General features: G+C 42.6%; 1 protein-coding gene across 5 annotated transcripts in view; it reads left to right on the top strand.

The window, feature by feature from the left end:
* Positions 1 to 16,267, top strand: part of GAB3 (GRB2 associated binding protein 3) — a 118,744-nt gene that overhangs the window by 9,933 nt on the left and 92,544 nt on the right. For 4 of the 5 annotated variants that reach the window (XM_003421752.4, XM_023540745.2, XM_023540744.2 and 1 more), the window contains exon 1: positions 2,202 to 2,306. In XM_003421752.4, the coding sequence (XP_003421800.1) occupies positions 2,235 to 2,306 (72 nt within the window). In that variant the 5' untranslated portion in view covers positions 2,202 to 2,234. Of the gene's footprint in view, positions 1 to 1,072; positions 1,166 to 2,201; positions 2,307 to 16,267 lie in introns of those variants that run through there. The other variant, XM_064277818.1, reaches the window with a different exon arrangement.

Raw genomic sequence — 16,267 nt, 5'->3', positions numbered from 1 at the left:
AACAACTGCCTCTTGATCTATGTAAAGGTTCCTCATGAGCACAATTCAGTGTTCCGGAATTCCCATTCTTCCCAATGTTATCCATAATTTGTTATGATCCACACAGTCGAATGCCTTTGCATACTCAATAAAATACAGGTAAACATCCTTCTGGTATTCTCTGCTTTCAGCCAGGATCCATCTGACATCAGCAATGATATCCCTGGTTCCACGTCCTCTTCTGAAACCGGCCTGAATTTCTGGCAGTTCCCTGTTGATATACTGCTACAGCCGTTTTTGAATGATCTTCAGCAAAATTTTGCTTGTGTGTGATATTAATGATATTGTTCTATAATTTCCACATTCAATGGATCACCTTTCTTGGGAATAGGCTTAAATATGGATGTCTTCCAGTCAGTTGGCCAGGAAGCTGTCTTCCATATTTCTTGGCATAGACGCGCGAGCACCTCCACTGCTGCATCTGTTTGTTGAAACATCTCAATTGATATTCCGTCAATTCCTGGAGTCTTGTTTTTTGCCAATGCCTTCGGAGCAGTTTGGACTTCTTCCTTCAGTACCATCGGTTCCTGATCACATGCCACCTCTTGAAATGGTTGAACATCGACTAGTTCTTTTTGGTATAATGACTCTTTGTATTCTTTCCATCTTCTTTTGAAGATGCTTCCTGTGTTGTTTAATATTTTCCACGGAACCCTTCACTATTTCAACTCGAGGATTAAATTTTTTCTTCAGTTCTTTCAGCTTGAGAAACGCCGAGCGTGTTCTTCGCTTTTGGTTTTCCATCTCCAGCTCTTTGCACATGTCATTAAAATACTTTACTTTGTCTTTTCGAGAGGCCCTTTGAAATCTTCTGCTCAGTTCTTTTACCTCATCATTTCTTCCTTTTGCTTTACATGCTCGAAGTTCAAGAGCAAGTTTTGGAGTCTCCTCTGACATCTATTTACATATAGTGTTGCAGCATGTAATTTGTTGATGTTATTCTCAGATGGTCGTTTGCAGATGTTCAATGTTATGACCATACAGACAACTGTCACTAATTTTCTGACTAGAAATGCCCCCCCCCCATTTCCAGAGATAATCCGGATGATCTAGAACCTTCTACAAATGGAGTTACTACTATAACTGACAAAATACCAACGTCACCCAACTCTTCTTCATTGCTGGAGTAAGTTTTTATGATTTGTGTATTTTTTGTATGTTTTTATGTATGTATTATGGAGCTCTGGTGGCGTAGTTGAGGCCCTGATGGCACCGTGGTTAACAGCTTGAAAAAGTTAGCAGTTTGAATCCCCAAGTCACTCCTTGGAAACATGGGGCAGCTCTACTGTGTCCTATAGGGTCACTATGAATTGATTCTAGGGCAATTGGCTTCATTTATGTATGTATTAAAATGTATTTGTAAGTTTATAAGTAATGTTTTTAAGTCCCAGAAACAAATGAAGATTGAATGTAAAGATATTGACAAAATAATAATGAAAACCAAATAAAACAAATTGAAGTATTTGACTTCTGTCAGAAGCAACTTACGATGGAGTCGACTCACGATAGAGTCGTCTGAACAGAACCCTGTCCTAAGTCGGGGACTACCTATATGTATATATGCACACATGTACATCTCAAGGGAGAGAAGTTAAGAATGAGAATGAATGTGTGTATGGAGTGAGTGAATTAAGGGTAAGCCTCAAAATTGTTTATGGTCCATCTCTTAAGTCCTTCCACAGCACCACCACATAAAATTATATGATTATGTAAAACTTTAGTGAAGGATTTAAAAAAACCCAAGCCAAAACCATTGCCATCAAGTCGGTTCCAACTCATATTGACACTACAGGACAGAGTAGAACTGCCCCACAGGGTTTCCAAGTTGCAGCTGGTGGATTCGAACTCCTAACCTTTTGGTTAGCAGCCAAGCTCTTAACTACTATGGGATGAGAGCTCCTGTCTCAAATTACTTGCCTGCAAAATTGAGAGAAAGCCCATTTAATGGGGCAAGGTGTCAGGATGGCACAGAAGAAGGCGCCTTTGGGGCGCTACATTGTTGAGTCCTCGCTGTCACCCGAGCGGGTGGGTAGGAGAGGCCGGGGACGGCGGCACCCGTCTGAGGGGCGCCCAGGGGGCGGTGGGGCGGTGGCGGGGCGGCGCTGGGCCCGCCCCGCGGGGATCAATGGCCCGACTTCCTTCTGCTCGGCCGGCGGGCGGGCGGCCCAGCTGGAGGAAGCGGCGCGGCGGCCACGATGAGCGCGGGCGACGCCGTGTGCACCGGCTGGCTCGTGAAGTCGCCCCCCGAGAGGAAGCTGCAGCGCTACGTGAGTAGGGGCGCCGCCGGCCCACGGCCTCGGGGTAGGGCGGCGCCGGGCTGTGGGCGCCGCTACCCGCCGCCTCCGCGGCTGCTTGCCTGCGGGCCGCCGACCGACGGGCCCAGGCGAAAGCGAAATTGCACGTCGAGCCAGGCTCGCGCTGTCCGCGGGGCCGGGTGGGCCGCCGCTTGGTGCAGAGCCCAGAGGAGGAAGGGGACCAGGGCCGAAAGAGCAGGCGTCAGTCTAGGAGCAGGGCCTGGGAAACATTTAGAAAGAAGTGCTCCGGTCTCTGGCGGGGAGCGGCCTTCAGTGCCCTTGGCCGGCGAGGGGGCAGGGCAGGGGCTAGGGACAGGGCTGGGCCGAGGGGACCTGCCTGGGCCGGGCTGGCAGGCCTGCTTCTGCATCCTCCTTGGACTGTAAGCTGTGTTCTTGGTGCAGCTGTCACCGGACACTCCTGTAGGGAGCTTAGCATCGTGTCTCTTGTCAGCTGTTTCTTTATACCGAGACTACGTTTTCACAGTAACACAAGGAACTGTTGGCTTTTACTAATATGAAATAAGGGACTCGGAAGAACACATCTTCCAACAGATTGAATTGCCGGTTTAAAATGTACTGTCTACAGCGCAAGTGTTCGTTATTGCCATCAGTGTGTGCAGGACAAGGTCTTAAAACCCTGGGCGGAGAGATCGGGTTGCTACTGAGTATTATTCGGCCATTACGAAGAACCACTTCAGTCTCTTGGGAGCTGCATATAAATAGATACTAAGACTTGCTTATTTTAGGGGTAGCTTGATGGATCCATGATGTTCATGATGCCTAGCTTCCCTGCGACTCCAGATCCAGGTGGTAGGAACAAATCCGTGCATATCTGCACCAGTCTAAAGCCATCCACCCCAGAACACTTCCAGAGCATGTTTTCAAATGGTCATCCTAATTTCTGCCAGATTTCACCTGGTGTTTTCGCTCCCACATTTATGCGGCACCTATTGTGAAGAAGTGGGATTATAAGAAGTGTTTAATAATTTATGGAAATTTCCAGAATGTGTTCAGGGTCATAGGATCCCTCAGGGCCTTACCCCCTTGACCCTGGGCTAGACAGTGTCTCTCCCTTAGGGGTCTTTGGGATATTTTTAGTTGTTCAGTTGAACAACATTTAAAAAATAAAAAGTTTTTTCTACTTAGCATGTAGTTGCTGGATGTCTATAAATACAGTACAGTGATTTCTCTAACTACCATCGTGCCCCTATATCATTTTTTTTGAGTCCAGAAGTCCATAAACTCTGGGTACCATACAGCTCAGCCTCTGAATTGCCCAGCTGGTTTCCTGATAGTTACGGTATTTTGAAGACTCATTGCTGGGCAGGTGAGGGCTTTTGTCATAGATTGGTACTTAGGAAGAACACTGGACATTGGTTTCTTTGCTGCCCTTTTGAATGCAAGCCATTTTAAAGGTTCATTAGACATTTTCAGAGTGGTACTTACTTGCTTTCCAGCAGATGATTCAGGAAGATGCTAAACCTGGAGGGCAAAGTGTATGGAAGGTTTTTTCCCGGTCTTTTGTATCTTGTCCTGAGCACAGGTTTAGGAACTGTGGTAGTGTTTCATTAATTTTGGGAAAGCACAGGTGTGTATGCTTATTATCATTTGTGGTTTATTCTTTTTTGGTGGAATAGGAGTGTGGCAAGTGTGGACTTTGCAAAGCTCAGAGCTGTGTAGGGCAGTGATGGAGGAGGCTTGGCATGATCAACTTAAAAAGTGAATCGGACTTCAACAAGGGAGGACTAAGAGATGAGACTTCAGACATAAGAGTACCTAATGCCATTTTACCAACACTGCAAGACATAAAGCTTGACCTTTTAGTCCATGGTGGAGATTTTTTATAATGAGGGTCATAGTTTTTTAAACAATCAATGCATTTTGTGTGTGTGTGGAAATGGTCAGAAAAGTCCGTTTCCTCTCATCTCTAAATCTTGCAGGAACCTCTTGATGCCACTAGATGGCATTCACATGTCAGTTTAACGGGGCATGGACAGCGTTATAATTAACCAAAAACCAAACCCTGTGCCATCCAGTGGATTCCGACTCAAAGCGACCCTATAGGTCAGAGTAGAACTGCCCCCATAGAGTTTCCAAGGAGCGCCTGGCAGATTTGAACTGCCGACCCTTTGGTTAGCAGCCGTAGCATTTAACCACTATGCCACCAGGGTTTCCGTTATAATTAACAGCTGCCTCTAATTCAGCTCTAGTCCCACTTTGCGAGGCCCTTCCTTACTGCCCTTCCTCCCATTAATTGTGCAGCAACTCTCAGCTAGGCTCCTTGTTACTCACTGGAGATACAGAAGGTGGGAGGACCCCAAAACCTTGATCCCTGCCCTGGAGAACTTCAAGCCTACCATTTATCACACAATAACATAACAAAGCTAGTTAGTGGCATAGTCGGGGTAATCAATCAGTCAAGCAGCACCCCATTAATATTTGTAGAGTTAGAAATGGAAGCTCAGTCTGCTTTAAGGTAAATCTTTCAGTTCAGAGTAAGCTGGTGCTTCATCCAGTCGAATCCATGAGCTAAGGCAATCAGAAAAGGTACTTGATTCTTTCCTTTTGTATTTTTGGTTTCATAAGTAATATAGGAATATATTCTTATTGTAAAAATTTAAACAGTATAAAAATAAATAAAAGGCGAAAGACCCCCTCCCCTTAAGTCTTCTTTCACGTCCTACCCTCCCTGTACACTCCTGCCTAATCCCTTACCCTCCCCAGGGATAGCAGTTGTTAGCAGTTTATTGAGTATCATTCTAGAAAATATATAACTTTCTTTTTGTACAAATACTATACAAATCGTCCTGCAATTTGCTTTTTTTTTTAGATTGTGCTTTAGGTGAAAGTTTACACAGCAAATTAGTTTTTCATTAAACAATTAATACATGTGTCACTTTGTGACATTGGTTGCCAACCCTGCAACGTGTCAACATTCTCCCGTTCTCAACCTCAGCTTCCCCATTTCCATTCGTCCAGCTTTCCTATATCCTCCTGTCTTCTTAGCCTAGCCCCTGGGATGATGTGCCCATTCAGTCTCATATACATGGTTAAACTTTCTGTGTTATTATTTGTCTTATAAAAACAAAACCAAAACCAAACCAGTTGCTGTCGAGTCAATTCCAACCTGTCTAATCTTTTGCCTCATGCATGTGAAAGCTGGACAATAAATAAGGAAGACTGAAGAAAAATTGACACCTTTATATTATGGTGTTGGTGAAAAATATTGAATATACCGTGGACTGCCAGAAGAAGCGAACAAATCTGCCTTGGAAGAAGTACAGCTAGAATGCTCCTTAGAAGTGATCGTGCTTACTTAGGACATGTTGTCAGGAAGGATCAATCCCTGAAGAAGGACAACATGCTTGATAAAGTACAGGGTCAGCAAAAAAGAAGCCCCTCCATGAGATAGCCTGACACAGTGGCTGCAACAATGGGCTCAAGCAAAACAACAATTGTGAGGATGGCACAAGACCAGGCAGTGTTTCATTCTGTTGTACATAGGGTCGCTGTGAGTCGGAACTGACTCGATGGCACCTAACAACAACAATCTTTAGGTGAAGGGTGAACCTCAGGTGTGACTTCAGCACTGAGCTAAAAGGGCATCTGGGGGCCATACTCTCTGGGTTTTCCCAGTTTGTACCAGACCAGTAAGTCTGATCTATTTTTGTGAGTTTAAGTTTTGTTCTACATTTTTCTCCTGCTCTGTCCAGGACCCTCTATTGTGATCCCTGTCAGAGCAGTGCTGGACTCAGTCTGGTGGAGGCTGTGGTAGCTATGGTCAGTTAGTCCTTTGGACTAATCTTTCGCCTGTGTCTTTGGTTATCATCATTCTCCCTTGTTCCAGATGGAGTGGGACCAGTGGAGTATTTTAAGTGGCTGCTCACAAGCTTTTAAGATCCCAGATGCTACTCACCAAAGTAGAATGTAGAACATTTTCTTTATAAACTGTATTATGCCAGTTGAGCTAGATGTCTCCTGAGACCTTGATCCCCAGCCCCCAGCCCAGTAATTTGGTTCCTCAGGGAGTTTGTAGAAGCTTCTATTCATGAGGTTTTCACTGGCTACTCCTTTTCAGAAGTAGGCCGCCAGGTCTTTCTTCCTAGTCTTAGTCTAGAAGCTCAGCTGAGACTTGTCTGCCATGGGTGACCCTACTGGTATTTGAATACTGGTAGCAGAGCTTCCTGCATGACAGCAACATGCAAGCCCCCACAATACAACAAACAGACAGACACACGAGGGCCAATGTACAGATGACACAACCTTGCTTGCTGAAAGTGAAGAGGACTTGAAGCACTTACTAATGAAGATCAAAGACCACAGCCTTCAGTATGGATTACACCTCAACATAAAGAAAACCCAAATCCTCACAATTGGACGAATGGGCAACATCATGATAAATGGAGAAAAGATTGAAGTTGTCAAGGATTTCATTTTACTTGAATCCACAATCAACAGCCATGGCAGCAGCAGTCAAGAAATCAAAAGACGCATTGCATCGGGTAAATCTGCTGCAAAGGACCTCTTTAAAGTGCTGAAAAGCAAAGATGTCACCTTGAAGACTAAGGTGTGCCTGACCCAAGCCATGGTATTTTCAATCGCATCATATGCATGTGAAAGCTGGACAATGAACAAGGAAGACCGAAAAAGAATTGATGCCTTTGAATTGTGGTGTTGGTAAAGAATATTGACTATCATGGACTACCAAAAGAGTAAATCTGTCTTGGAAGAAGTACAACCAGAGTGCTCCTTAGAAGCAAGGATGGTGCGACTTCGTCTCACATACTTTGGACATGTTGTCAGGAAGGATCAGTCCCTAGAGAAGGATAAAGTAGTTGTTAGGTGCTGTGAAGTCGGTTCTGATTCATAGCAACCCTGTGTGCAACAAAACAAAAACACTGCTTGGTCCTGCGCCATGCTCACTGTCATTATGCTCGAGCCCATTGGTGCAGCCACTGTGTCAGTCCATCTCATTGAGGATCTTCCTCTTTTTCGCCGACCCTGTACGTTACCAAGCATGTTGTCCTTCTCCAGGGACTGACACCTCTTTGACAACATGTCCAAAGTATGTGAAATGTACTCTCACCATCCTTGCTTCTAAGGAGCATCCTGGTTGTACTTCTCTCAAGACAGATTTGTTCATTTTTTGGGCAGTCTATGGTATATTTAGTATTCTTCGCCACCACCACAATTTACAGGCATCAGTTCTCCTTTAGTCTTTCTTACTCATCGTCCAGTTTTTACATGCATATGAGGCGATTCGAGACAACCATGGCTTGAGTCATGCGCACCTTAGTCTTCAAGGTGACATCTTTGCTTTTGAACACTTTAAGGTAGTCTTTTGCAGCAGATTAGCCCAATGCAATGCATCTTTTGATTTCTTGACTGCTGCACCACGGGCGTTGATTGTGGATCCAAATAAAATGAAGTACTTGACAAGTTCAGTCTTTTCTCTGTTTATCATGTTGCTTATGATGGTAAAGTAGAGGGTCAGCGAGAAACAGGAAGACCCTCAAGGAGATGGATTGACACAGTGGCTGTAATAATGGGCTCAAGCATAATAATGATTGTGAGGGTGGTGCAGGACTGGGCAGTGTTTTGTTGTGTTGTACATAAAGTTGCTATGAATTAGAACCAACTCCATGACACCTAACAACATCCTAACAAGATGAAGCTTCTAGGACTTTGCCTTGGTCAAGTTGTGTTGACTTCTCCAGTATTTTGTACTGTTTTACCCTTCACCAAAGTTACCACTTATCTATTGTCTGATTAGTGTTTTTCCTGCCCCACCCCACCCCTCCTGTCCCTTGTAACCATCAAAGATTCTTTCTGTGTATAAACCTCTTCATGAGTTCTTACAGTAATGATCTCATACAGTATTTGTCCTTTTGTGATTGACTGATTTCACTCAGCATAATGCCCTCCAGATTCGTCCATGTTGTGAGATGTTTCAAAGATTTAGCCTTGTCCTCGACGGCAGTGGGTTTGTTTTTTTTTTTTTATCGTTGCATATTAAGGTATTCTGTTATGTGTATGTGTATCATAGTTTATCTATTCTCATGTTGATGGGCACTGTGATGGTTAATGGAAACCCTGGTGGCGTAGTGGTTAAAAGCTATGGCTGCTAACCAAAAGATCAGTAGTTCAAATCCATTAGGCACTCTTTGGAAACTCTGTGGGGCAGTTCTACTCTGTCCTGTAGGGTTGCTATGAGTCGAAATTGACTCGAAGGCAACGGGTTTGGTTTTTTTGATTTTTTGGTGATGGTTAAGATTGTGTCAACCTGGGTGGGCCATGATTCTCTGTGGTTTGGCAGTCGTATAATGCGATCACTTCCCTGTTGAGATTTGATGCATGATCACCCCCATGATTGGATCTGTTGTAAGTAGCCAATCAATTGAAGGGGAGTTTCCTTGGGCATGTGGCCTGCATCCAGTGTGGGTGGACATTCAAGCAGGGTTCGGAGGCTTTTGCTCCTTCTGGATCCTGCAGCTGGCTCCTGTTCATCTGACCTCCTGTTCTTGGGACTTGAGCTAGCAGCCCTGCAGTCTTGCCTGCCAATCTGGGGATTTGTCAATCATCACAGCCTGTGAGCAACAGCCTTGCTCTCCAGCCTACCGATCTTGGGTTCACCAGCCCCTGCAGCTATGTGAATCAGGAGAAACCTCTTTCCTGACCCATGGACTTGGGAAATTATAGCCTCTACCACTGCGTGACGGGTCTGGGTTACCACTGCGTGAACCATTTCCTTGATATAAATCACTCTCTCTGTATATGTATTTATATGCTTTACTGGTTTTGGTTCTCTAGAGAACCCAGCCTAAGACAGGCACTTAGGTTGTTCCTATCTTTTTACTATTGTGAATAATGCTGTAGTGAACGTGGGTGTGCATACGTCTATTCGTGTGATGGCTCTTATTTCTTTAGGGTATATTCCTAGGAGTAGGATTGCTGTATCATATGGTATTTCTATTTCTAGCTTTTTAAGGAAGCACCATATCATTTTCCAAAATGGTTATACCATTTTGCATTCCCACCACCACGAGTGCATAAGAGTTCCAGTCTTCCCGCAGCCTCTTCAATATTTGTTATTTTCTGTTTTTTTCATTCATGCCAGTAATGTCAGGGTGAGATGGTATCTTATTGTAGTTTTGATTTGCGTTTCTCTAATGGCTAATGATTGCAAGCATTTCCTCATGTGTCTGTTAGTCACCTGAATGTCTTCTTTAGATATCCTTTGTCCATTTTTTAATTTGATTATTTGTCTTTTTGTTGTAGAGGTATTGGATTTTCTTATAGATTTTAGAGATTAGACCTTTGCCATACATGTCATAGCCAAAAAAATTTTCCCAGTCTGTAGGTTCTCTTTTTATTCTTTTGATGAAGTCTTTTGATGAGCATAAGTGTTTAATTTTTAGAAGATCCCAGTTATCTAGCTTATCTTCTGCTGTTTGTGTATTGTTATTTTGGGTTTGTATCCTATTTATGCTGTGTATTAGGGCCCTTAGCATTGGCCCTATTTTTTTCTTCCATGATGTTTATGGTTTTTGTTTTTTTATTTAGGTCTTTGATCCATTTTGAATTAGTTTTGTGTATGGTATAAGGTATGGGTCCTGTTTCATCTTTTTACAGATAGACATCCAGTTTTGCCAGCACCATTTGTTAAAGAGACTGTCTTTTCCCCATTTAACGGACTTTAGGCCTTTGTCAAAGGTGGATTTACATCTGGGTTCTTGATTCTGTTCCATTGGTCAATGTGTCTGTTGTTGTACCAATACCAGGCTGCTTTGACTACCGTAACTGTATAGGAGGTTCTGTGGTCAGGTAACGCGAGGCATCCTACTTTGTCCTTCTTCTTCAATAATGCTTTATTATCTGGGGCCTCTTTCCTTTCCAAATAAAACTAATGATTAGTTTTTCAATCTCTTTAAAGAGTGTTGTTGGTATTTGGATCAAGATTGCATTGTATTTGTAGATTGCTTTGGGTAGAATTGGCATTTTCACAATTTCTCTTTTCATTGCTGTTAGAGTTTGTTTATGTATTTTGGAGCCCTGTCATTGGGTGCGTAGATATTTATTATGGTTATGTCATTATGGTGGATTATCCTTTTAATCATTATATAATGTCTTTCCTTGTTTTTTTTATGGTGGATTTTGTCTTAAAGTCTATTTTATCTGAGATTAGTTTTGCCACTCCTGCTCTTTTTTAGTAGTTGTTTGCTTGATATATTTTCTCCTATCCTTTGATATTTAATATATTTATGTCTTTGTTCCTAAGGCATGTTTCTTGTCAACAGCGTATTGATGGATCATGTTTTTTTTAATCCATTCTGTCACTCTCTGTCTCTTTATGGGTGCATTTAAGCTATTTATGTTCAGTGTGATATTGATAGGTGTGAGTTTATTGCTGTCATTTTGTAGTGTTTTTTTTTTTTGTGTGTGTGGTGCTGATGTTTTCTTTGTTCCCCTTACTCTCCTATGCTGTTTCTTTTGTTTGTGGATTTTCTTTTTGTTTCTTTTGTTTTTGTAGATTTTGTGTTTACTGTTTTTGTTTCTTCTTTATTTTGATGAGTAGGTTCATTAACTTTGTGGTTACCTTGAAATTTACCCCTATTTTCCTAAATTTGAACCAGTCTTTTATTACTTTATATCACCTTGACTTCCTCTCCATTTGAAAGTTCTATGCCTACACCATCTATTCCCCCTTTTATTGTTTTGACATTGTTGTCATTTACAGATTGACATCTCTGGTTCCCTGTTGTAAATCTTTTAGCTTTGTTTTATCCTTGAGAGTTCATTATCTAGGTTGGTATCTGGCTGACATGTCCTGTGTCCTAGATTCAGGTTGTTGTCTGATGTTTTTAGTCCTCTAACCAAAGGACTTCTTTAATAATTCTTGTAAGTTTGGCTTGTTTTTTACGTATTTTTTTTTTGTAAATTTTCGTTTATCTGGGAATGTCCTCATTTCGCCATCATATTCGAGTGAGAGTTTTGCAGGATATGTTGTTCATGGTTGGCAGTTTTTTTCTTTCAAGGTTTTATGTACGTGAACCTTTTTTCTTCTTGCGTACATGGTTTCTGCAGAGTAATCAGAGCTTAGTCTTATTGTTTCCCCTTTGTATGTGACTTTTTGTTTTTCTTTTTTTTTTCAGCTGCTCTCAGGATTCTTTCTTTGTCTTTGGTTTTGGTGAGTGTGATTATGATACATCTTGGTGACTTTCTTTTGGGGTCTATCCCATATGTGGTTCATTGAGCTTCTTGAATGGTCAGCTTTTCATCTTTCATGGTATTAGGGAAGTTTTCTGTCAGCAATTCTTTGATGATCCTCTCTGTGTTATCCATTTTCTCCCCCTGTTCTGGAACTCCGATCACATGCAAATTTTTGCTCTTGATTTTATCCCACATATTTCTTAGGTTTTCTTCATTCTTTTCTCCGATTTTTCCTCAAACAAAGTGGTATCCAAGGATTTGTCTTCAATTTTGCTGATCCTGTCTTCCATTGTTTCGGATTTGCTCCTAAAACCTTCTATTGCTTGTCCATTTCTGAAATCGTGTTGTTTATCTTCTAGATTTCTAATTGCTGTTTTGGTGTGATTTCTAATTATTTATTTTGGCATTTTGTTCTTGTGTTGTTTTCCTGAAATTTTCAATTGCTTTGTCTCTATTTTCCCTGTATTTTCCATGATTTTCTCTATTTTTTCCTTAGTTTTGTCTGCGTTTTCTTCGATCTCTTCCCTAATCTCTTGGAAAGCCCTGAATATTAGACTTTTGAATTCCCTATCAGGTAGTTCCGGTCCTTTTCTTCTATCGGAGGGTCATCTGGTGTTTTATTTTTTTGCTTACCGGAGCCATTCTGTCCTATGTTTTTAAACATTTTGCTATTGTTTGCTGTTTCCAAGACATTCAGGATTTATTTTCTTTATTCATTGATTGTAGGTTTGTTTGTTTCATCCTGCTTTTTTGTTTTATTTGATAATGTCTGAGCGAGTGGGCTTGGTGTGTTGTTGCTTGCTTATCTGTGGGCATGGTAGTCCTCACCTTGTCCAGGTAGACAGGGCCAGTTGCTTAGCTGTGGTGCAGCAGGGCAGGTCCAGCAAGGGGTGGGGGTTGGGTTGGGTCATTTGCAGCATGAACTGGGACCAGCAGGTTGGGTCTGGGGGTGACGCAGTGGGGCGGGGTGCCAGGGTCCTTAGGTCCACATCAGTTTCGCTTGGGAGCACGGCACTCAGTGGGGCACTGCCACAGACAGTACAGGGTCCGAGGTTCTGCACTGGTTCTGCACAGGGGCACAGTGCTTGGTGGGGTTGGGCCAGGGGGTGGCACAGGGCAGGTCTGAGGGCCTGGAGGACTGCACCAGTGCCACTCAGTGGCACAGCACTTGGCTGGCGGTGCAGAGAGGCAGTAAGGAAGGGAGAGGTTGTGATGTGAGAAGCTAAGTGGGAGAGAGAGGAGAGAGAGAAACAGAAGCAAAAAATAAAATGATTGATAGCACGATGGGAGTCAGTAGGTGGGGGTGGGGCAGACCCAGGGAAGCCGTGTACTGGTCATTCTCTAGCTGAGCAATGTGGCATGGCCTGTTGAGAAGTGGCAGGGGTGGCACACAGGGCTAGGTGAGTGGGAGAAAGGAAAGGAAGGGAGAGAAAGAGAGAGAGGAAACAAAAAACCATAAAATATGGTGCTGAGGGAACTGGCCTTTGGTGGTGGGGCGGAATCGGGATGGCGGTGAGCTGGTGTCTCTCTCTCTGGGTAGTGTGGCACAGCCTTTCAGGAAGTTGCAGAGGCAGCACAGGGCCTAGGTGGAGGAGAGAAGGAAAAGGGAGAAAGGGAAAGATGAAGAAAAATAAAAAATGCAGCACTAAGGGATCCAGCGGGTGGGAATGGGCCAGACCCAGAGAGGCCAGTGGCGCTGTAGGTGAGCAGTGCGGCAAAGCCTATTGAAAAGGGGCAGGGGTAGTACATGGAGCTAGGTGGGTGGGAAAAAGAAAAGGAAGGAAGAGAGAGAGAAGAAACAAAAAATGTGGTGCTGAGGGAACCAGCCATCGGGGGTTAGAGGGAATCAGGGTGGTGGTGAGCTGGCGTCTCTCTTGCTGGGCAGCGCAGCACGTCCCGTCAGGAAGGGGTGAAGGCAGTGCAGGGCCGGGTGCTCTGTCTCCCCTTGGGAGCTCTGTGAAGTTGCCTTCCCGCATTTCCTGTCCGGGGTCGTTGGTGGCTGTGCTCCAAGGTGGTGAATTCACCGTAGCTCTCCTCGTTCTCCCTTCTCTGTCAGTTTCTTCCATTTCGTGCTTGATCTAGCTCTTTGTCCCTTCATTTCTTGCTTAGGGTTCCAGGATTGGCATTTGTATCTGTTTTTCTTAGTTTTTTTGGTCTTTGCTGCAGAAGGACGGCATGGTGCTTCTATCTATAGTACCATGCTGGCTCTCTGCAATTTGCTTTTTTCACAACAATCCTGGACATCTTTCCAAGTCACCACATACAGATTTACTTCATTCTTTTTACCCATTGCCTAATATTCCTGGTAATAGATACAACATAATTTCACAAATCCTCTGTTGATGAACATTCAGCTTCTATCTTCCCAATTGTAAAGAATCCTATAATAACAATAGGAGCTCTGGTGGCATGGTGGTTAAGAGCTTGGCTGCTAACCAAAGGGTCAACCGTTCAAATCTACCAGGTGCTCTTTGGAGACCCTATGGGGCAGTTCTACTCTGTCCTATAGGGTTGCTATGAGTCAGAACCAACTCGATGGCACCTAACAACAACATAAAATAATAGCAATGATAATAAAAATTATAATAATTCCCATTTATTAAATGTTCATATGTGTTGGGCATTATGGTAAGGACTTACTCGTATTATCTCATTTAATCTTCAAAACAATGCCAAAAGCCAGGTACTGTTGTTATCTCTGGATACGAGTTCCTTGTTGGATATAGATATATAGTTTGCAAATATTTTCTACTAGTTTGTAGTTTGTCTTTCCATTCTATTCATAGTGTCTTTTGCAGAGCAAAAGTTTTTAATTTTGATAAAGTCCAATTTATCAGTTTTTTCTTTTGTGGATCATGCTTTTGATGTCAAGTCTGAGAACTCTGCTTAACCTTCGATCCCAAAGATTTTCTCCTGTGTTTTTTCTGAGGAAACCCTGGTGGCGTAGCGGTTAAGTGCTATGGCTGCTAACCAAGAGTTCAACAGTTCAAATCCTCTATGGGGCAGTTCTACTCTGTTCTATAGGGTAGCTATGAGTCGGAATCAAACAACGGCAGTGGGTTTGGTTTTTTTGGGGTTGGGTTTTTTCTAAAAGATTTATAATTTTAAGTTTTACATTTAGACCTATGATCCATTATGAGTTAATTTTTATAAAAGGTGTCAGGCTCATGTTGAGGTTCGTTTTTTTGCATACGACTTCCAATTGTCTCAATACCATTTATTGAATAGATTGTCTTTACGCCAGTGAATTGTTTTTGCAGTTCTGTCAAAAACCAATTGGCCCTATTTATGTAGGTCTATTCTGGATTTGGAAACCTTGGTGGTGTAGTGGTTAAGTGCTGTGGCAGCTAACCAAAAGGTCAGTAGTTCAAATCCACCAGGCGCTCCTTGGAAACTCCATTGGGCAGTTCTGCTCTGTCCTGTAGGGTCACTACAAGTTGGAATCGACTCGACGGCAAAGGGTTTGGTTTGGTATGTCTGGATTCTCTATTCTGTTGATCTATTTGTTTACCTTATTGCCAGTACCTGCTGTTTTGATAACCAAAGCTTTATAATAGTTCTTGAAATCAAGTATTAAAGATACCTCAACTTTGTTTTTCTTTTTCAGAATTGTTTTGGCTATTCTAGTTTCTTCACTTTTCCATATCAGTTTTAGAATTAGGTTGTAAAATGATTCCTGTATATTGATTTTGTATCCTGCATATTTCCTAAACTGATTTATTCTAGTAGCCTTGTTTATAGTTAGAACCTCCAGTGCTATCAACATTGCATAGAAATGATGAGAGCAGGCATCCTTGCCTTTTTCCTGATCTTAGGGGGAATGCATTCAGGCTTTCACATTTAAGTATGTTAGCTATAGGCTTTTTGTGGTGTTGTTGTTGTTAGGTGCCGTTGAGTCAGTTCTGACTCATAGTGAACCTCTGTACCTGCCCGGTCCTGTGCCATCCTTACAATCATTGTTATGCTTGAGCCCATTGTTGCAGCCACTGTGTCAATCCATCTCATTGAAGGTCTTCCTCTTTTCTGCTGACCCCGTACTTTACCAAGCAGGATGTCCTTCTCCAGGGACTGATCCCTCCTGACAACATGTCCAAAGTATGTGAGATGCAGTCTCGCCATCCTTGTTTCTAAGGATTCTGGTTGTACTAAGGTTTTTTCTAAGTGTCTTTTATCAAGGTGAGGAAGTTCCCTTGTATTGCTAGTTTACCAAGACTTTTTAATGCGAAAGTATGTGAATGTATGTTGGATTTTGTCAAATGCTTTTTCTGCATGTATTAAAGTAATATGTTTTTTTTCTTTTTTAGTCTATTACTATTATGGATTGAAAATATGTGTTGTAAATCCTTATCTTTATGCCTGTGGCTATACTCCCATTTGGGAATGGGTTGTCTTTGTTATGTTAATGAGGCAGGATTAGTGTAGGGTGTATTTCATATCAGTCTCTTTTGAGATATAAAAGAGATTAAACAAGGAAGCAAGGAAGCAGAGATGGGAGAGAATAGATGCCATGCCATGTGAAGATCACCAAGGAGCCAGGGAGTAAGGACTCTCCCCCAGAACCAAGAGAGAGGGAAAGACTTCCCCTAGAGCTGACACCCTGAATTTGGACTTCTAGCCTCCTCAACTGTGAGAAAATAAATTTCTGTTTGTTAAAACCACCCATTTAAAAAACAAGACAAAAAAACCATCCATTTGAGGTATTTCTGTTTTAGCAGTACTAAACA

The sequence above is a fragment of the Loxodonta africana genome, chromosome X, assembly GCF_030014295.1.
Source record: "Loxodonta africana isolate mLoxAfr1 chromosome X, mLoxAfr1.hap2, whole genome shotgun sequence".
Lineage (NCBI taxonomy): Eukaryota > Metazoa > Chordata > Mammalia > Proboscidea > Elephantidae > Loxodonta > Loxodonta africana.
Note: the sequence above shows the minus strand (reverse complement) of the source record. Positions and strands in the feature narration are given on the sequence as shown.